This window comes from Cygnus olor, chromosome Z, assembly GCF_009769625.2.
Source record: "Cygnus olor isolate bCygOlo1 chromosome Z, bCygOlo1.pri.v2, whole genome shotgun sequence".
NCBI classification, from domain to species: Eukaryota; Metazoa; Chordata; class Aves; order Anseriformes; family Anatidae; genus Cygnus; species Cygnus olor.
The window spans coordinates 2,552,926-2,574,471 of record NC_049198.1 but is presented as its reverse complement, the minus strand read 5'-3'; the positions used below and the strand labels follow the sequence as shown (position 1 = coordinate 2,574,471).

The 21,546-nt window shown below is 38.8% G+C and overlaps 1 protein-coding gene across 12 annotated transcripts in view; it reads right to left on the bottom strand.

The window, feature by feature from the left end:
• The window catches only part of DYM (dymeclin), a 205,903-nt gene that overhangs the window by 61,695 nt on the left and 122,662 nt on the right, over positions 1–21,546 (bottom strand). For all 12 annotated transcript variants that reach the window (XM_040540536.1, XM_040540542.1, XM_040540547.1 and 9 more), the window contains one exon: positions 3,795–3,897. In XM_040540536.1, coding sequence (XP_040396470.1) covers positions 3,795–3,897 — 103 coding nt within the window. The remainder of the gene's footprint in view (positions 1–3,794; positions 3,898–21,546) is intronic.

The following is a 21,546-nucleotide window of genomic DNA, read 5'->3' as shown; positions in this document are numbered from 1 at the left end:
CTTTATTTGAACTGAAAGACACAAAACACTATTATTTTACTACCAGTTTTCTTGTTGGTTAAAAATTCTGGCAAATGTGCTTTCACTGAACGTAAGAAAGCCATGAACAAACCTGAGTGGAATTTTTCCATTTCTTCAACACTGGAGATACTCGTGGACAAGGACAATTTGACAGAAGTGTAGTATTTCGAATTAGGTAATTACTAATGTGAAAATAGAGCTCCTGTCCTCCCCTCTGGCTTCTCTTTCCTGCTCCTGAATTGCTTCATGTTGAGTACATTTTACCAGGGCTTTCCTACATAATGGACCAGGAAACAGCTCCAGGTCTTACTATTTTCTTTTTTAAAGTCCAGAAAACCTCAGTAAGAACAATATAAAAGCCAGCTGGGTCAGCTCATCACAGTTCACAACAAAAATACCCATGTCTTTGCTGTACACTGGAGACCTGATGGCAGTCCCCAGCAGATACTCACAAGACCACAAGAAACGTGGTAAAGGAGGCTCCTAGAATACTCTTACCGCCATTAAAAATCAGCAGCTCAGGTCAAAAATTTTGTTTGTATGAACGTGAAAAAAACGAAGTACAACTGTAACACCACTTCTGTTCAAGCCCTCAGAAATAAACATATGCCTATCTCATCTAGCACTCACAAATGGGCAGAAAGGCATGCAAAGGAAGACTTGACTATAAGCAATACCTGGAGGAATTTTACTTGTGATTTAACCTTTGTGACCTAGGTACTGTACAAATTCACTTTTGGATTATAAAATGCAAATAGAAAAATCATTTATAAATTACAAAATCAGAAAAATGAGAAATGTGTTTTTAAAACATATTTGACAAGTCTGAATGACACCTGTGAAGAGATTACAGCCTACCTGGTAATCCTCCTCCTCACTAGACACAAACCAAAACAGAGCAGGCAACATCAGCATCATCCCTTTCTTAGTTCCACAGGGGGATAGAGGTAGAACTGAGAGACAGAAAAAAATCCTTCTTCTGTCAACTCAGGCTTCATGACCTCAGACACTTAAGTTATCTCAGTTCGGAGATTTGACGTTCCACAAGTTCCTTACAACATTCTTGCACTAACAAATTCAAGCAAACTGGAACAACATACAGACAATATAAACATGGGCTTTCAGGAGCAGTAACTGAATGAAATCTTACTGCCACTTTTATTCAGACATCTGGCAATGCTTCAGATTGAGCTAGAACATGAGCAAAAATTTGGAAAAAAACCACGCATAGAAATATACATTCATTTCTCAAAATACATGCAATAAACTTCAGCGATTTTATTCTTCCCTAAAGCAAACTTTCCAATTGCTGTTCTTCTCCTCCCCTCCCTCCCTACGTCATAACAGTGGTAAAAAGGAAGAAATTCAGCAAATTATCTAAATCTCTGGGCAGTGCTCCCCCAGCAGTGCTCCATAAACTGCATTTCTCTGCTGTCTCCACCTTTAAGGGGATGACTCTATGGAGCGTACCTTGGGTCCTTTCTTAGCTGCAGTACATTTTGCAACTAGTACGTAAAAAAAGTCCCAAACTCAATGATCCTTGTGGGTCCCTTCCAACTTGGGATATTCTATGAACTTATGAAAATAGCCTTCAAGCACCAAATTCACGCACACAACAAAATATATACATATATATACACACACAGAAATATTTGCATATGTGTGAACGTATGTATAGTGCCCTTATGTAAGACACATGAAACACTTTTCTTTCCTCTCAACAGCAGAGATAGAAATGTGTTTGTCTAGAGAATTTACAGCTCTCTTTACATAATATCAACAGCCCCCCTGAGACAATAGGCCACAACTAACGCAAGGACTATAGCTGTAAGTTAGTGTAAAAATTTCAGCCCTGTTATCTAGGCATCTGAAGAGGTCTGACAGTTGGTTGACTGAGACCCCAGGGTGTCTCTGAGGTTAGTTTCATACGACATAGCCTGCAGCAGGAATCCCTGCCTAGGGAGCCCTGTACCCATACACTCAGCCCCAGGCACTCACTGCAGCCCCTTGGCACCGCAGGCAGATGCTCAGCTGCGGCACTGCAAATTACAGAGAGTCATCCCATTGACAACAGCCTCCAAAATAGGGGAGTATGTTACATCCAAATCTGTTCATTGGTCTGGTTCACATTCCCAGCACAGATGCAGAAGACGGACCAGTACAGCTTAGGTTGCTGCAGAGCTGCTCAAGCTACAGAAGACTACTTTGTGACGTGACACAGAATGAGGTAAGCTTGGCTGGACAAATAATTAAAGCCATCACGTACACCAAAGCAGCCTCCCTTTGGCTGGGAAGCCCACTAAAACCCCATAGCTTTTCAGGACAGATCAATGAAGTGCCACGAGACCAAAGGAGGAATTTGAACACAAAGCAATGTAATTGCTTAAGCTGGAACCTGGCATGACACCGGGGTTAATCACCTCTGAGAAAGGCAGCCCCAAGAGCCTTATCAATCAAAACAATCAGAAATGTTTAATGCATCCAAAATACGCAGTCCTCACAACTGTGCCCTTACATCATGAGCTCCTATTGATCAAGAAGTGGACCCATGGGAAAGGGCCATTTACCACATCAAATCCTCTCCAAGGTATCTGAAGTCTCAGGGGCTTTCAGTTGTTCATGCTTATGCAGATGAAAGAGCTTTAAACAGCTTGTGTATCACCTTACAGGACAAACAGGCAGTATCTCCTACTCTAAACACAAACTAGGAGGGGGCTCTTGCTGAGATGTTTCAGGTTCTAAAGCTGCTATTAAGTTAAAGGTCAGACAGCAACTTCTGGGAGAGAAATCAGAGCCCCTAGAATCACAGGTGCTGTGAGGAGCTTCGTATGAATTAAGGCATCATAAGGCAGCAAAAATATACTTAACTGCTCGAGGAACCTGGCTGTCTCTGAACAACAAAATGCCTCCAGTCTCTATGGTACGTGTCAGAAATATTAACTAAAAGATGCAGGTTAAGGAACCTGGATAGTTGAATTTAAGTTACTAAACTACTATATAATATTTTCTTTTTAGGTACTTCTATGCTAGAGTACTATGATATGTAATGGATCAGACAAGCATGTCCTGGTATATGTCTTAACACTCAAAATGAGACGGTTGTTACATTTTCATTCTCAAAAATTCAGAGTAACTGATCAATCAAAACAACTTTTTTAGACAGTATTTTAGTGAAAGTTCAAATGAGTACAAACCAAAGATACTTTGGTAGTACAAAGATATTATTCAAGTCCTTGGAAGAAATCTTTTTCTACTGAAGCTAGAGATTTTCCAGCAGCCATGCAATTAAATTACAAAATTGCTGCCTATTTGTGGGTATTGGCTTAGTAAACTGAAAAGAGCGCTGTATGTATACACACGTTCAGAACATACCAATTTGACCCATGACTGGAGTACTCTCTCAAGGGCTCACTGGGATTGTTTTCAACCAGTTTAGGTATTTCAACATATTGTGGATGCCAAAGCCCTGTTCTTAAAAATGATGTTTTTAACTTTATGATTTAAATATCCTGAAATATAAATGGCTTGCAAATTGCAAGTTGACAGGGTACAGTAAGTCTCTGAGCTATGAATAGTTGCGGTTTTGTTTTGCCATTTGTAAGTGCAAATTTTTTTTAAAAAGAAGTTTCAGACATGACATCATTCATGCAGGTTCCTGTATTTTGGTGTTGGTGGTTACTTAGTTGTCACACATTTTGATAAATCTATGCAGATTTAGGGATGCACCACTTTTATTTTGAAGCACCTTCTAAAACACTAAGTTCAGTACTCACATAATCAGGAAGCGGAGTGTCATTTGAATCAAGGGAACCTCTTAAGGACTGCGTGGCTTGCTCCAACACCTTGTTGTGTTTTTTAGACAACAAAGAAAATAAACTGGAGAGGAAAAAAAGGAAAAAAAAGAATTAAAATAAATTCACAGTAGTTGTCTGAGACAGATTACCTAGTCAGAAGAGATGCATTGCTGTATACACAGATCTGAACGTGCAGATATTTAAAATGCAATGTACAATAGTTGTATGTGTGTATATATACACGTAAATAAAAACCATCTGGAATAAGCAACAACAGAATTCGAATTTGAGATACTCTAAAAAAATAAATGATGTGAAGATGATCCTATGTTCATGGTTAAATTCTTAAACTTTAACAGAATGAATGGTATACATACAATTTTAGTTCATAACCGGTATGTATTCATTAAAAAACAATTTCCAAGCATAACATTTCATGCAATATATTTGTTTTCCTTAATAATCTTGAGTATTTTTCATTTCAATAGCCTAATTGCTTAGCATAGGAAGAATCCAAGTACATGACAGAAGCTTTGGTTATTTGGAGGCTGAGATGTCACTAGTACATATTCTTTTCAACTTGGTTTTAGTTCAAGTCAAGGAATAGAGCATTACATTAGCTTTATAAATAATCTGTGAAATCAGAGGTCCATATGCATACAAAGATTTTTTTCATGCATTTTGAAAAAAATGGCAGTCTTTTTTCTAAATTCTATTCATTTGTTGAAACTAGCAATCCTAAATCATTAAAAATCTTTTGCAGCTGTGCATGTACTTGAACTATAAGACATCATAAGATAGAACTGAATATTCAAGACTAAGTATGCGTTGCCATGCTTCACAAATACAAAACAGGGCAGAGCTCTCCTGCTGCAATCCTATGATTTAAATTGAGTTTGGGAAGCTACACAAAAATAAAAGGTATAGAATTCACATCACTGGCTGAAATAATGGGGCTTGATGGATTGGTTTGTCGGATGACAAAAAACAGCACATGTGGAATTAAGGAAACACCTCTGTGCACATGGATGCTCATAGCAGATGGTATCATTTCACATATATAGAGAATATAACTCAACTGCAAAGGTGCAAGAGACCTGAAAGAAGCAGAAGCAGTGGACAAATGATGATGGCTACTGCTTAGCAGCTTCAAGGAGTCAGATACTTCTGTAAAACTGCAGGATTCCTACAACACTGTTGCCAATTTAGAGATAACCCATAGAGACAGAAACCTAAACAGATGAAACTACCTTGTAAATTTGGAAAGGAGATGGTTACAAGTGGGTTCATCCCATGACTATCAACAGAGGGTACAACAAAAGCAGCAAAACACATAGCAGACAAATTCCCACAAAACTACAGTCAATCTGATTTTTCCCCCAAATGTTTCCAGAGCAGTAGCAGACTTATTGTTCACCAGAATCAGTAGACAATATTAAAGTCTGTTTAATAAAGTGGCAAAATACTACTTCAGTGTTATATTCTAGATAGTGTGTATTTCTTGGAACTAGAGGACAACTTCAGTGCTCCGAGTGATTTCTTAAGACTTTTCTGCCTTAAGAAATGATAGGCAGAATTTGAACAAGTACTCTTTATTTTCAACGGAAAAAATAACATTGATATCAAATCCTTCGCAGCCTTAAGAGTAAGTTCTCAGACTATCAGTACTTGTCCCCTCACTGCAAGCCAAGAGTTTCAGGAAAAAGTTTTTTCAACACTTTTCACAGTTGCAAGGGATTAGTTATGCTTCTCAAGCCCAAATCTTACATCTTGAGAACAAACTCAATAAATCCCACTATTTTCCTACACCTCTTCAGGCAGATATTTCTTAGAACAGATTAACAGTTTATGTTTCAGGACAACCTTCGCTGCATTTAAGACAAGTAATTAACCCCCACAAGAGCCCTTGGCTATGTTGTACCATCCTCAAAGTTCAGCCAGACTCTGCCAGTGGGAGAAATAGCCTCAAGACCGCACAGCTGAAAGTGGGGCCAGTAATGCTGGTGCCTGTCTCTCTTGCTGGGACAGAGATAATCTCAGCTGGACTGAAGTGGCAAGAACAACGGATGACATTAGAAAGCAACTCTTCTCTGAACTGGTTATAAGGGTTGGGAAACATTTAGAGTTTTTATGAAATGATAACACAATATATTTGATGTCATGAAAAGTGGAATTTTGTTTTTTCCTTCATGCCGCCCAACAAAGCCTTGATAAGCTACGTAATTCCTGGGACAAATGTCAACTGTCCACTAATTCACAGTCATTAGTCAAAAGCACCAATCACCTGTAAAACAGGGAAGAAGCAATACAGAAATAAGACATATTAACAGGATTTCCAGGATTTTCCTTTCAGCTACTGTATTCACAGACTGAAATTTTTGTTCAAATTAAAATTTGGATTTGCAGACTGGTCCTTTGCCTGAAACAGCAGTGCTACTTTTAGAATCACTGGTATTTTTGAAGGCTCAGATTTCAGAGATATTGCCATCAGCACCATCTAGTGCTGTGGAGACAGAATAATTGGTTAAAATCAACCTGGTGATGCTTACAGGGGGTGCAGCAAGAACAGGTTAAATCTGGTGTCTGCTTCAGAAGATACTGTCAATTCCACAAAGAGGAAGACAGAATTTGGATGAAATAGGATTTCCAACAGGTAGCTTTCTTTTTTCCCCAAAATAAATAAATCATTTTGGCTCTAAAGGAAATGTAAATAAAACAAAGAATTGGGATCAGATTTTGAAAAGTTTGTTTATGCAATACATCTGAGGAAGAGAATGCACATACATTAGCATTCTGCGTGGAACTGGAGCAGCAAAGGGCAAATTTATTTTCTCTGGCAGAATGGAGAGGAATGGGGAAAAAAGGAGAAAGAAAAAGGGTAGAAAAATATTTCTTGATAAACTACTTTTTTTTTTTTTTTAATCAAGTGTAATGTAATTAAAGCAGACTGCTTGTTTACTGCATAAGCAAGCCCTCGGTAGCTGATTTCTATTTCTGAATCAGCACTGAGGGGGTAAGCTCTATTATACGTTGTCTTTGGCACTGGGGCTTCCCCTTGCAAAGTTTTGCTTTCCTGCCACAGCTCATCACCTTTGCACCTGTGCTGAAACACTTCTTTGTGGGACTGTTGCCCAGAACACCAATACTCAGGTAAAAAAAAAAATAAATCAGTTTTCTTCACAGATTGGTTGCCCTCTCCAGAGCACAGCCTCTTAGAGGAGTCAAACTGACACAGCAGTATGAGGGCAGGGACACGTAGGCAGGAACTTTCCATACCGAGAATGAAAACATAGCACAGAACTACGCCCAGAGAGCACAGGAGGAAGAGTGAACTGCAAACTCTCAAAGAGCTCCAAAGAAACAGTACAGCTAGACAGAAAAAATGAAGGCCAAATACCGTGATTATTCACTGAACTCAGATCTTCAAAGGAAGCAGCGCTGCCAAGACGGGTGTAAACTTCACCACCAAGTACTTCACTTACAATTCCTCTATCTGTGGCTATGAAAACCACCCTGACGAATATGAACTTCATTTCTGAAGTATCAGAATAGATTTAGTTACAGTCCCCAAATCATTTAATGAAATCTAGCTCATTGAGGTCTTTTATCATAGACAAATGTTGCCTTCTAAAGGAGGTGCTTGGTTTTGAGGTAGTTACATCTTCAGCGTCTGTAAGGCTTTAGGGGCTATTTTCGATTTTTGAGGCATGAATAATGCAATTAAAAATAGCAATGATGTTTTACATAATGTCAAAGTTGTTCCCACCCCACTCTAGGGTACACGAGACTAGTGATAATTCATGCACAGGTGGAAACTAAGACTGTCTCCCAAATTCCCGTCACGTGTCTTAGTCACACTTCTTTTTTTGCACCACTAAAACTGGGTATGCATATTTTTCAGTTTGATCTTTCAAGCCATGTGGTCGTGGAGGGCAGCCTCCACAGACTGACGAGAACATGCAGTTTTATACCAGAATACTTATCCTGTTTGTCTTTCCATCACCTGTCAGAGAGGCTATGGACCTGGACAGCCCTGTTATCTCACCCATTCTAGACAATTTACACTAATGATAAATTATGTTCAGAACAATGAAAATGAGTTAGTACCCCAACCCAACTCTCACTCACAGAAGTGCTTATACACCAATGTTTAGCAAACAAAATAATAGTTTGGAATAATAGCTAGATGAAATAGCAGCTGGCATCTATTTCAGATCTTCAAATCATACCATGGATGAGCTGAACCAGTGAGGATGACTCAAGTCTGAATGACAATCTCAAGGTCATGTACTTCTGATTTTTAGGAATTATGAAAGTACTGGTTTCTTAACTCCTTCTATAAAGATGAAACATTCCTTTTTAATTTAACACAAGGCTGAACCTCAACCAATAAAGAAATGATTACAGACTAAACGGTAATGGTTGCTTAAATGCAAGTCATTTCATTATGTGCTATTTGCACACACAATAAAATTCAAAGCAGTAATATATGAACTTAACGCTTTCAAAAAAGCCAATTCCAAACAGCACATGGATCCAAAAAAATGCCAATAATGGGAACTCATTTAACAACTTTCCTCTTGGTCCACCAAAAGTCACAAGCCAACAATCAAGAAAAAATCCTAAGCATCTGCAGTTTCTGCAGGAAGTCTAATTTACAGCAGATTGAAATGACTTACAAAGTATACTTCTCATGTACAAAAAATGAATGCATAAAAGACTTTTTTAAACAGTTAAAAAAAGATAAGGGAATTAAAATTAGAAGTTGAAAGTAAACCCAAAGATAGTAATTGCCAAAAAATGGCATGAGAAAAAAAAGACAAACTGTGACTAGATTTAAAAATGATTTTTTTTTTGGTCCCTTATACAGATTAAATAGTCAATTATTGCTGCATTAGCAGATGAAAACAATGGACCTCAAAAGAATAATGAAAAAAAAAGGGAGGGGGAAATGTGTCCCATAACTATTTACATTATATAAAGGAAAAATGGTCATACTCATTCAAAATGGTAAGCAAATGTTTTTCAGCAAAACAGTATTGTTACAGAACAGCTAATAAAGGCAGACAGTTAAGTAGACAGACCTGATAACTCCTATGAACAGAAGTAAAATATTCCAGAAAGCTTCTCTACAAGGTCATTCTTGTTGACTGTCAATCAGTCTTGGAGCTTTCTCAAAGCATCATACAATAAGAAGGAAAAGTACTGATGTACCTTATTTTAAGAAAGTAAATAGGATGACCCAAGGTAATTACATGCCCGTTAATCCAGAACATAATGATGGAACGGCTATCATGAGATTCATTCAGAACAGACCTTGCCAAGCTCACTCAATTCTTTATAACGAGACTAGAAATAAAATTAAACAAGACAGTACTCCTGTTGTAATAGGGTTCTAGATGTCATTTACACGTCTTCGTTCCACATGGGATTTTTTATTAAGAAACCAGAATGGCAAAAAGCAACATGAAATGCATTAAATGAACAGGAAGTCTGAACTTTCTGAAAAAACGTTCAAATTTCAATCTTGAATTAAGTTTTCCTAGTAGGAGTAAACATTAATTTATTAACCCAGAAAATATACCTCTCGGTGAAACACTCAAGCAAATAAAACACTTGAAAAAAGATGAAAGAGTGATTTGACCAATACACAAAAATACGCACGTGGAGAAAAGAAGTTAACAGAGAATCCTTCACGCTATCAGAAGAGAAGAAGAACAAAGAATTAGTGAAACAGAAACTGGTTGCATTGGCACAGCTCTCTTACTGAGATGGCTGAAACCAGTCTCAAGGCACAATACATTCCTCCTTTTTACTACACAGGCTCCCACGAGGGAAGCTGGTGCATCTCTGCTGCTACACGTGCTGAGCAGGAGGAGGCTGCACCCCAAATGCTAAGGTCATTGGTGCTGCACCTCCATCTTCACGCTCTGGCAGCCTCCCTCTACTTTGGTCCTGGAAGCTCTGCCAAGGCAGAGAAATTCCAGCCCAGGAGGAGGAGTTCATTGCAGGAAGTCCCCTTGGTCTGTGCTGTGTTGGAGGTCAGATGATACAATCAAAGTAGTCTCTTCTGGACCTTAAGACTACGTGCATTTAGGTAACGCTCTACACATACTGCTGCAGAAGAGATTGAAGGAATACTGCAACACAACTTCCATACATTTGTGTATTTTTTCATATTACTAATTCTGATGAAAGATCAGACTACAAATCCTCTTATGAGACATCTCACTTCACTGTACGTGTGGGTTTTGTATCCTTAAAAAGAAACCACTACTAGGAGTATGGGTAAAACTGAACAATTTATCTCCAAAAATAAATGCTTGTATTAGCATGCTGACATAGTACTGTCACAGGCAAGAGTAACACATCTGTCACTTGTGCCCTCTTTTGTAATTAAGACAGCAATGATTGAAGAAAATATTCAATTTCATAAACCTACAGCAAATTTTGAAGATGTTTAACTGTGCATTCAGAGAGACAGGCAGTGACGTTTGTTTGGCATACAGACAGGAAAATTCATGTCAGAGATTACCAACTTGATGGCCTGGGGTCACAACACTCCAGAGCTCCCATTGCTCAGAAACGTCAGACCTCTGCATAAACCAAAACTAGGGAAGGTTTGAAAGACACACTGTCAGAAAGGTGTATTTTCAATGCAGCATTTTAGATATTCTGGAAAGAAATAATCTGAAAAAATACTGAAGGGAAAAAAAAGACGCAACTTGGGGGAAAAGACAAGAACAACCTTTTAAGCTGAAAAATCAAAAGGAGTCAGTCATGAGGACAGTGGAGATGGGGAACAAGGAAAAAGTACCAGAGAATTTGGGGATTGCATGGATAGATACAGCACAGGCAGAAATAAAATCCCGAAGTAAACTTGAATGGGATACTGCTGTTAGCAGCAATGGTAGGAAAAAGCGGGAGAGAAAGATTCAGGAGGAAAGACACGAACCTCAATACTCTCTAAGTGCTGAGTTAAGCTCAGACTGATACGATGGTGCAAAGAAAGAAAAGGAAACCTGAAAGAAAGGGGCACTGTCAGAGCGGCTGACAACTGAATGATGAGCAGAAGAAGGTTAGATAAAGTTAAATGGCAAGAAAAATAGGGATTGAATCTCTCCCAGTTCAAATCACTATTATGCTTCTCAAGGAGAAAAATTTTCCATTACCCGAATGTTTAAAATTATTCTATATGTTCCAAGTACAGAATTACTTGAGAACTAAAGCACTGCTCAAAATCTTTATTTGAAGCTTGGAATTCCAGACATTCTGTACCTTCTCACTCTCCTAGTTCAGAAGTAGACTGTAAATAAACTGAACAGCACACAAAACACTATCTGGCAATGGAAAAACAGTTCCATGGATCAAAAAATTTGATGATGAATGTTCTCAGACATTTCAGCAAAAACTGAGCTGTTCCTTCTCTCCACTCTCATATACGTGCCAAAAGTATTATTGTTCTCAATTTTAAAGAATTAAATTTAAGTCATAAATACTGAAACCTCATGTTATGTAAATACTCCTTAAACAATAGGATTTTACAATGCCTGCATGAACACCACAATCTCTTATTAGGAGACCACCCCTCTAAACAGCAAGCACTAAAAATGCCTTAGGTTTGAGACTTGACGTCTAGACATTAAAACCATACCTTAATTCCTCTTATATTTTAGTAACATTTCTTCATTTCAACTTACTACTTAATGTATTAGAGAAAAAAAAATAGTGTTATGGCATGAGAACTGTTCTCATGTACCAGATACGATGTCTGAGCAGACATTTCCAAGCAGAGGTCTCAAATCGCTCATCTGCTTTAACAGTGATGCATTTACAGTCTCCTTAGAAAGTTGGTAACACACGGAAGGTCACGTCAGAACAAATGCAGCATAATGCTTCATCTGAATCGCAATAAATGCATTGCTAGGCCAGCATGAAAGAACTGTGCCTGGGCAAGTGCAGTACTGGCACTTTGGCAGACTTTCTATGGGCATTAGAGAAGCGATCTGTAAGCACTTTAGGAACTAGGCCCTAGGAGAAATCCATTTAACGTGAACAAATGGAGAAAAATCACTAAGTCCCCAAATGTCCATGCCTATTGAAGAGACCTTGAGGCATTTTGCATTTGAATTATCCAAGCTGTAATGTCAGACAAATGGAAATGAGTGAAAATAGCCATGGAGAACTCAAGTGCCTTGCAGGGCAGCGTACTGCACGGAGGTGCCAATCAGTGCTGCAGAGGAGACAGGCTCAGAGCAGGGGGAAGCACTGGAAGCAGGCACTGCTCTTATTCACTCTAATGCCTGGCAGATTTAGGCTCCCATGTAAGAGAAGCTGACTGATTAAGACGACAAATCACTAGGCAGTAAGTAGTAACATACTTCATATCTTTCCTTCTAATCTTGTAAAACTGAAGCATAACACGAAATTTCTGCTGAAAAACTCTCTGCTACACTTACCATTAGGTTCATCTGACTCGTGGAGATGATGCAAAGGCAACAAACTTCGGGTGTGCAACCTCCATAAAGGTCTTCTATGCAAGTAAGATGACTTGTACGGTCATCACTGATGGACTTACTCACCAACGAGTGTTTAAAGGACCAAGAAATGAAAAGCACTTTTTGGTAGCAAAGGGTACATCCATGTTAGACCGGTATTGCCATGTACTGACTCTGCAGCTCAGTGATCAGACTTTTTCTGACTTTTCTAGTGCCTTCTCAAAAATATAAACTTGTGCCCTTTGGAAATACCCTGTGTGCCTCAGCTGCCTGCTATTTCTGGGCAAATCCCAAAGCACCGCAAATGATTTTAATGCAATATGGGTAAACAAATGATTTCCATCCTGTCTTCCTGTTCAACAGCAAGCATTGCAGACCACTCTTTTAATTCTACAGTCCTAAACTTGATCGTAATAAATGAAGTACTTCAAGATATCTTTAGTTCATGGCAAAAGCTTCTCATTAATTTTAAAGAGTATATTTGTATCTGCCATTGCTTACAAGTGAGCAGAGATCTATAACTGATGTGCTATAAAGACATTACGAATTCTGCCTCCCAGAGGAAGGAAGAAGAAATTTTCTTATTAATAAAAGCAGAAAAGCATGCTGTCACCACACACTTGTGACAAAAGTATATAAGCAAATTCAGAAGCAGCTTAGTGCAAAACCTCCATTAATTGTTCTAACAAACAGGATTTCCTGTTAAAATGGAATCAGAAAGACAAAGAGACTAGAAGAAACATGGAAGCAAGGAATTTGATCTGGTGAGACAGAAGTAAATATTTACAGAAGTAAGCCTAGAGTTTAATTTGCAGAGAGCGGGAAATGTATTTTTCAACTGAAGGCCTAAATTAATGTTCATGGCCACTTTCCAATGAATGCTCCTATCACTAGAGAAGGAACAGAAAGCAGCAAATCCTTCCTCTGTATATGGGTACAGACAATCTCATTCCTCTTTTGTGTGGCATGCCAAATAGCATCCTTGTAGTTCTACTTAAAGGATGGAATTGGGCAAGGATGAGGAGCACTACCTGGAAACAACATCTTGCTAACTCCATAACGTATTAAAGTATAAACTGAACAACATGACAGCAATCTATGACAGACTAAAATCCCCCATGCAAATCCCACAGAAGTTTCAGATTTTGACAGAACACTTAGCCGAGTGCAATGCATCTGCTGTATTTTTCTCTAACACAGTGGCATGTGGCAAACTAAACTCAAGAAGGCTTAAAGCTATGGACAAAAATGTATGCAGTCCAGTATAAACAGAATACATGTTTGTAAAACTCAGGAAGGGTCAAACTGATTATAAGGTTCATTCATAGAACAATATCCCTGAATCTGGCATAGGAGTCTCAAGGCATGACTGTATTTTCCTTTCAGCGTTCCCTGTGCGTGTCCTGTTAATATTTTATAAAAAAATGGAATGGACAACAGGGTTCACAATTTTTCCATTTCATCCACTCGCTCTTAATTCAACAGAGTAAGCATTTCATAGCTGCTGAGAGAAGACATTTGTCTTGAATTAGGACAAAACTCTGTGGGTGAGAATCAGAGAAAATTGCTGGAGAAAGCAGTCTGAGCAAAACTCCCCCCCCAAAAAAAACAGACTCTGAACAACGAAACAACAACAAGAAAATGAAAGAAACATCACTGCCATGCAACCTAAGGACAAATCTTTATCCTTTGAGCAACTTTCACTTGATACTGGTTTGTTCAAATGCACCGTGTGCACACATATGTATTCGGGTCGCTGCTGCTCTTACAAAGAAAACTGCTGTGTACTCACTCTCATGGAGATGAACCTGGATCCACATTAGGAATTAACAGACTCATTCCATACACCAAAGATCAGAGTATATGCATGGCTAGCAGTCTTCTTTACACTAAGACTTGAGCAAAACACGAGTTTTGAACTGTGCTTCCACTGCAAAGCCTCCCCCCACTAGCACTGCACATCACCTGCACCTTCTTTGCAGTGACGTGCTCCGTGCCATTCCAACTTTTCACTGCCCCACACCATTAAAATGAATTGTTAATTGCATTGGCCTTTGAACCTTGGAAATCATGTTAAGGATTTGTCCTATTTCTGTAAAACAATTTCAATACTGAAGCAGTAGGAAAAAAAAGTTGCTAGGAGTACACAACGGCTCCATCTTATGCCTTTGCTCACTTCCCCCTGCCCCTTTCTTTTTCTTCAAAGCTGCATCCAAAAGATCTCTTTGCACTATTGACATGAAGCCTATCTCAAATTTTAACAAACTTGAAACATTTTCTAGAGGAAGTGATCAGTTGTGCCTATCAGAACTCTACAATAAAGCTATTGCCAAAGACGTTAGAGAAACAACCAAAGATCCAAACCAGACATAGGTCTCACCAAATGCTCCCAAACATCTTCAATGCAAGGATTGTCTCTTGCATAACAATGCATTCTTTCTAGACTTCTACAACCCTATAAGGGAAGTGCATTTGTAGATAAACTTCTAAATTGTTCATGATGAAGAATTATGTTTTATAATTCCAAATCCATGCATACTTTGCTTTTTAAGGACTGAACCGCTTTTCATATTTGTGAACCACTGAGATAGTCTTGTGTGTGCCACAGGAATCTAAGATCGGTAGTTAAGGATATGAATATTTGTTGTCTTCCAAAAAGTTTAGATGGCATGCATTCAGTGTGCCCTGAGGCCACAAAAAAGGAAAAAGTGATAAAAAGATTTTTTTTGGTTTTTATGTAAGAAGTGCGTAAAACACAGTACCTTGATCTGACAAGCATTGCAATCTACTTTAGCAGAGTACATCCACCTACATAGTGATAGTGATTTTGGCTCAAAAGTCTAGTTTGAACTACATTTGAAACATATTTCACACACCTGCAGTTGTGCATGGAAAAAAAGGTTGTTTGAGCTGCTACTAACAAGCTGAATTCAGAGACACAGTTGGTTTGTTCCCCTACAATTTCACCAGGCAGTTGTTCAGAAGGATGTTCCTTCTTCTGGTACACAAGCTACAAATTTTCAAATTTTGTATTTAAGTATTCCCACCCTTCACCTCCCAAGAGGAAGGAGATAGGTTTCAATCCAAAGACATTCTCTCCAGCCACATGAAAAAAATCTTCATTTGAGTGACTGAGATTTGTAAAGTAGGTTTTCCAAGAAAACCAGCAAATACAGAATTTCTAGGCAATTTAAAAATTTTAGTTATGCATTCCTTTCTGAGTAAGTCAAGTTGGACATGAAAGATGTTGGAAAGAACAGAGAATAAAACTTGCTATGAAAAATGCATGGTAATTTATCATGAAATCCCATTACTTGACTTAGTATAACATAAATGTATACATACTCGTACAGCTACACACCATTTCTTCCAAAAGAGATGTTTGTTGGAAATACTACTCTTGTGCAAATAGCATTGACATGCAGATATACACACTTCAAAAGACAAATGAGTAATAATTTTTCAGAGGCACATAAAGGTGCTACTACTTGAAAAAAAGGGAAAATGCAGGATAACATCAGATAAAGTAGTGTATTAAATAGTTCTTAATACTGAGACCAAGATTAAGTACCATCCCTATTACTAAACATTTCCTGTAAAAGCATAGCAATGTACTTCAAAAAGAAATATCACAAGTAAAAATGGTCTATATCCTTCACTGTAATGTCAACATCAACCCCCTCTGTTGACTTTGAGTGGATTTATGTACCTAGATATAAACGTGCAAAATTGCAGCTAGTCATAAATAAATCTCTTTCCAAAGGAAAATTCATGTCAAAGTGAATAGGAAATAAAAATCACGTCTTTTCATCCTGACAAATATCCTCATCATTGCATTGAAAGAAAATATTTACTAAAAACACCAGTTGGGAAAAGTATGGTATTTTGTGATAGGACTCAGTCTGCCCAAGCCAAGGCAGTGAACACTGTTCTGTTAAATGCTTCACACATAGATGCGTGCTGTGTAGAGAAAGTTCAGGTACTAGAGGATAGAAATGATCCCATCAGCTAGACACAAAACACACGTTTTTGTGATGTAGGTGATTATAGAATCTACCAGCAAACACAAAACAGGAGAGCAACTGTGATTTTTTTTAATTTTTATTTTTTAAAAAGGAGGCTAATATCCAGTCAGAATCCAACCAGAACATATACTGAACAAAACGTAACGAGGCATTTCATGAGAGTCCAGTTCACTACTGAAAAGCTACAGTTAATTATTTGCATGGAGGTCAGTTTGGCTTTAAGAAGCCCAAGCCTGGCCTTGCCCACAGTCAGTAGAAGTAGAAGTGCTGTGTCAGCTTCATGGGAAGCAAGCCCACAGCGTTTTCTTAATTCCTGTTATTCAACCTTTTCCTTTAGAAGACTTTTTAGCAGATACAGCCCCTCAGCAGCACACACGCCCATTCCTCTGTATCTGTTAGAAAATAACTACGGTGCCTTTCATCTGCTTCATTTTCTGTTCATTTTTATAATGAACAGTAAAGCTGACCTTCCTAACATTGCCAGTTGAAAGCTGGGGTGAATTTGGAGAGTTCAGTGATTTCCCCGCCTTGTTCTATGGCTCTTGAAAAACATAAAAGAGAAAAACAACCTGTGCAATTGTAGAGCAAGGACCTGTAATGGTTACAAATGCAACTCCCACGCACTCCCCTGAGTGCAGCATATACGTATTGAGAACATAATGCAGTCTGTAGCATTTACAGAACATTTCGGGAAATATATTGCAGACAGTTTGAAATTCTCTGAACTCCTTGTCATAGCAGGAAGATGGCAGGAATGGAACAGATCATCTGGAACCCTTTAAAGAAGAAAAATGTTTGGAGTCCTGAATTTGCACAGCTTTTGTCTCCATCACTGATATTCCTCTCACAGAAATGACAAATGCATGCGATCAAAATCACTGCAGCATATAGCAGGAAAAGGTTTGTCAGCTCTACTGAAGGAGTTCAGCCTTAGACTTTCTATCCATCTTTTATAAAAGTAGTTCCCATATTTAGCAAAAAGCACATCTTACCCACACTTCATAATCCAACCTTGACAGAGCTAAAATATAATCACATTTCTTCACTGTAATCTGCCTGTTAGGTTTTTCAGTTTTAACACTTTAATTTTTTAATTTTAAAATTTAATTTAATAATTAATTAATTTTAATTTTTTAATTTTTATTTTTTAAATTTTTAATTAATTTTAATTTAAATTTAATTTTTAATTTAATTTTAATACTTTTTTTCAGATTTAATAAGATTTAGAAATAAGTTTTAAAATAAGATTTTAAATAATTTTAAGATTTAGAAGTACGGGCATGACGAACCCTTATGCAAGAGAAAGCTGATTTTATTTTAGGTACCGCTTCTAAGTTCTTGTTCATTACTTTTTCAATAGAAAAAGGTTATTTCCCACATACACTGACATCCTAAATAACCTTATTCATTACTGAATTTCACATCCTAAAGAGAAGTTATTTTATTGCCCTTAGACAAACACATGCAACCCTCGTGATTGGTGGGAAAATTGATACAGATTTGATTTAATGATTCATTTCAGCATACTTGCAGTTGTGCAATATTTTTCCATCTTGAGAACCAACATGGTATTTTTTTTATTTTTATTTTTTAACTCCCAGTCCCTCAAGTTGCTCAGTAATTAAATTTACATTGTCTCCAATCTATTTGGAAATTAACCTCATTCCCACAGAGAAAAGAGGTTGGGCTTTTGCACTTTACCTCCCACTCAGATTCATACATCTTGTTCCCTTGCATAATTCTCTCTGCCTCTGTGAGCTCAAAAATCCTCCCAAACTCCTGAAACATGTCCTCCCTAAAATGTACTTTTTCAAAAACAAAATTTAGTGATGTTCCAGGTCATTCTGTGTTTTCCCCAAAACAAAGGAAACAACCAAGAAGAGAATTAACATCACCAACTGTTTTCTCTTCTATATTGTACAAAAAGTAAGTCCAGTCCTCCTGGGATGTTAATGCCCCCTTCACCTTAGGAATCAAATGATAGAGTAGGAGCATGGTACCCAAATACAAACTGTAAGACAATGAGATATAAAGACAGGTATTCAGAAGAGACAACACGACTTTCTAGACACGTGCAAATACATATCTGAATTTAAATTTATCTAGGTAACAACAAAAGGTGTGCAGGGATCCATTTTCACAACCCTGCTGGTGTGATCTGTGGCCCAAACTATCTGGATAGTAGAGCCATTTGCAAATGTAATTATCTACACAAACAGTGAAGAGGCTCTTGAAAGAACAATCAAGACAATCACACTATTTTCAAATTCAGCCAAATTGTGGCACACTGATGAAGCAGAGGCTAAGTGGACAGGGAGGTGGCTGACTGGCTGGACTTGGAGAGCTATGGTGAGCAGCACAAAGTCCAGCTGGAGTCCAGTCACTGATGATGTACCTACCCTATGTGTTGATACTGGGGCCAGTGCTGTGTGGGGAGACCTGGATGTGCTAATGACACTGGCCAGCAGGAGCCTCATGAAGCTCAACAAAAGGGAAACAGAAAATGCTGCATGCTGGGGGGTGTCCAGCTGGAGAGCAGCTTTGCAGAAAAGGACCTGGGGGTCCTGGCGGGCACCAACTTGAACGTAAGCCAACAACGTGCCCTCCTGGCAAAGAAAGGTAATGGCACCATGGGCTCCATCAGGCAGAGCATCAGCAGCACCTCGAGGGAGGTGATCCTTCCTCTCCGCTTGGCACGGGGGAAGCCATACCTGGAGCAGCGGGCTCTCTGGAGTGGAGCCCTGCACATACTGGAGAGAGTGCAGCAAAGGCCCACAAGGACAATTAAGTCATGGGTGCCTCTGACATGCAAAGAGAGGCTGAGAGGCGTAGGACTGATTAGCCTGCAGAAGAAAACTCTCAAGGGAATCTCAACGTGTACAAATGTCTGTTGGAAGGGTGTAAAGATGATGACGCCAGACAGAGTGGTGGTCCAGTGACAGGACAAGAGGCAATGGGAAAAAAACAAAATACAAGAATTTGCGTTTAAATGTAGTAATAATAAAAAAGGTTGCCTAGAGAGCTTGCAGGGTCACCATTTGTGGAGATACTTAAAATCAACAGGTCACAAACCTGGACAACCAGCCCTGCCTTGGACAGGGGGATGGATGTGACAGTCTCCAGAGATGCCTTCCAACCTCAGCCATTTGGTGACTAAAATCACCACGAGCATGGCTAAATATTTGTCACAGCTGCAGCAAACAAAATGCAATAAATGCTGCCTGTTGGAGATGAACAAGTCAATGTAGAAACTGCCAAAAAGCCACAATTACACTACAAAACATCTTGGAAAGTATAGGAAATATATTTCAGAGTAAAATCCTGCTACAGCAAAAGGATGGCTTGGTAATTAATTGGAAGAATACAACATTAAAAGGTCTGTTTTTTTTTTTTTTTTAATTACCAATTTTTAATTTCTGCTAGGCAAACACCAGATTGAAAGTCATTCCAAGGACGTGCATCTCCTTGCACTACAGAGAAAAATAATGTAGCTACATTGAATTCTCTTAAAAACTACTCTGCAAAACTGAGGAGCAATCACAGCAGAGTTGACAATACATCTCTAATGTAAAAAAGCACAGCACTTTGTAGAACTGTGCGCGATAAACACATACCAAGAGCTTTAGTGATGTCCAACAGTCAGTATCATAGAGGTTCGCCTTTCTGAGCCCACTGTTGCCAAGACCACTACGATAGACTGCACTTCAATCTGTCTGTGTTGATACAGTGTAGGGGCTGAAATGTCACCAACTGACGGTCAAAAATCCTATCACTCTATTGCTGATGCTAAGGCTGCCCTGATGGGTCACTTCCCCTTAATGTACCTTACTTCATCCTACCCACAAAATTGGATTTTCTTCTTCCATAAAAATGTTTTGTTAACTAATAAGGAATACAGATGCAACATGATACCGTGCATTATGCACCCAGAAGTATTTAGAGTAACAGAGTACATGAGGCAGGAACATTAAATGGAAACTTAAAAAAATCTTCTTTCATTAATGTACACGTATTGAACTAGTTTTCAGCTAGGCTGATGCCCCAGAAAACTTTTCCAGCATTTAGAAGAAAAGCCAAACACTAATCGCTGTCCTGGAGGTTACACTGGGGCTGCAGGATTAGTCATCTTTGGAAACAAGTTGTGGTTGTTCTTATTTTCCTCTCCCACTGTTTTTTCTGATCTGCGGCTGATGCAGTGGGAGCATTCTCATCAATGTTTTCTCACAAATTCAGTGTACAAACACGAAAGAACAAAAACGCTTCAGAACAGCTCACAGCTCTCAGCCCCTACATCCTGCTGTACCATGGGGATCCAAAACCTCCTTACACAACTTAAATCAATCCTTTGGAGGACTAGAAATAAAGTACTGACTAGCTTCACCCCTTTTTTACACTTCCCCATTTCTCAGTCAAATACGCTGTGGTTAGGAATGGTGTTACCAAAATGCAAGAAGAAATGATGGTTCTTACTGTTTGATGTTCTCATTAGAAGCTGGAAACAAAAAGAATGCAAGAAATAGTTCTTACAGTATTACTAATTCTGCAAAACTGGAATGTTCTGGGTAATTTAGATTGGTATGAATGGATTTGGATGCCAGTTTCCAAATCTTCAGCAGCCACACCTCAGTGCAGCAAGCTGGCAATGTTCCCTGCTCACCCCATGCAGCTCCTTTCCTCCCCAGTGTCCAGGGTGCTGTGCAGCCTCTGTGTCCCCTCCTGGGCAGCCAGGCCAGGTCTGCAGGACGCGCCTTCGCTGCAGTGTGCCGGCAGCGCCCCCCGGGTGACACTTTGCCTGCCTCTTTGCTGGAGAACTGTTAATTTAAACTGAATGGCAGAGCTGCAGAAAGACCACCCAGAACTACTCTGGAAGTTGAACCATGAGGATCAAAGTTCTGATCACTTACTTTGTTAATCAAATATTAAATACAGAGGATGAAGCAAACAAAAACTTTCGTATTTATGCTAGTTGGAGCAGGCAGTTAATTAAGAAAATGAAAACTCTCAGGTGTTTTCACTAAGCAGTTTTAACCTGTGGCTCCTTGCAGCCCATCTCTGCAGCATGTCACAGCTTCTACTTTGAGAGAGTCCCGGCTTACTGGAAAAAAAATCTGGATTTTACTATAAAAGCTTTATCTTTTGAACTCACACAGACAATATCACTTCTAAAGTGCTATTAAGTGTCCTGAGCTCAGCCAGTACCTGTAGAAC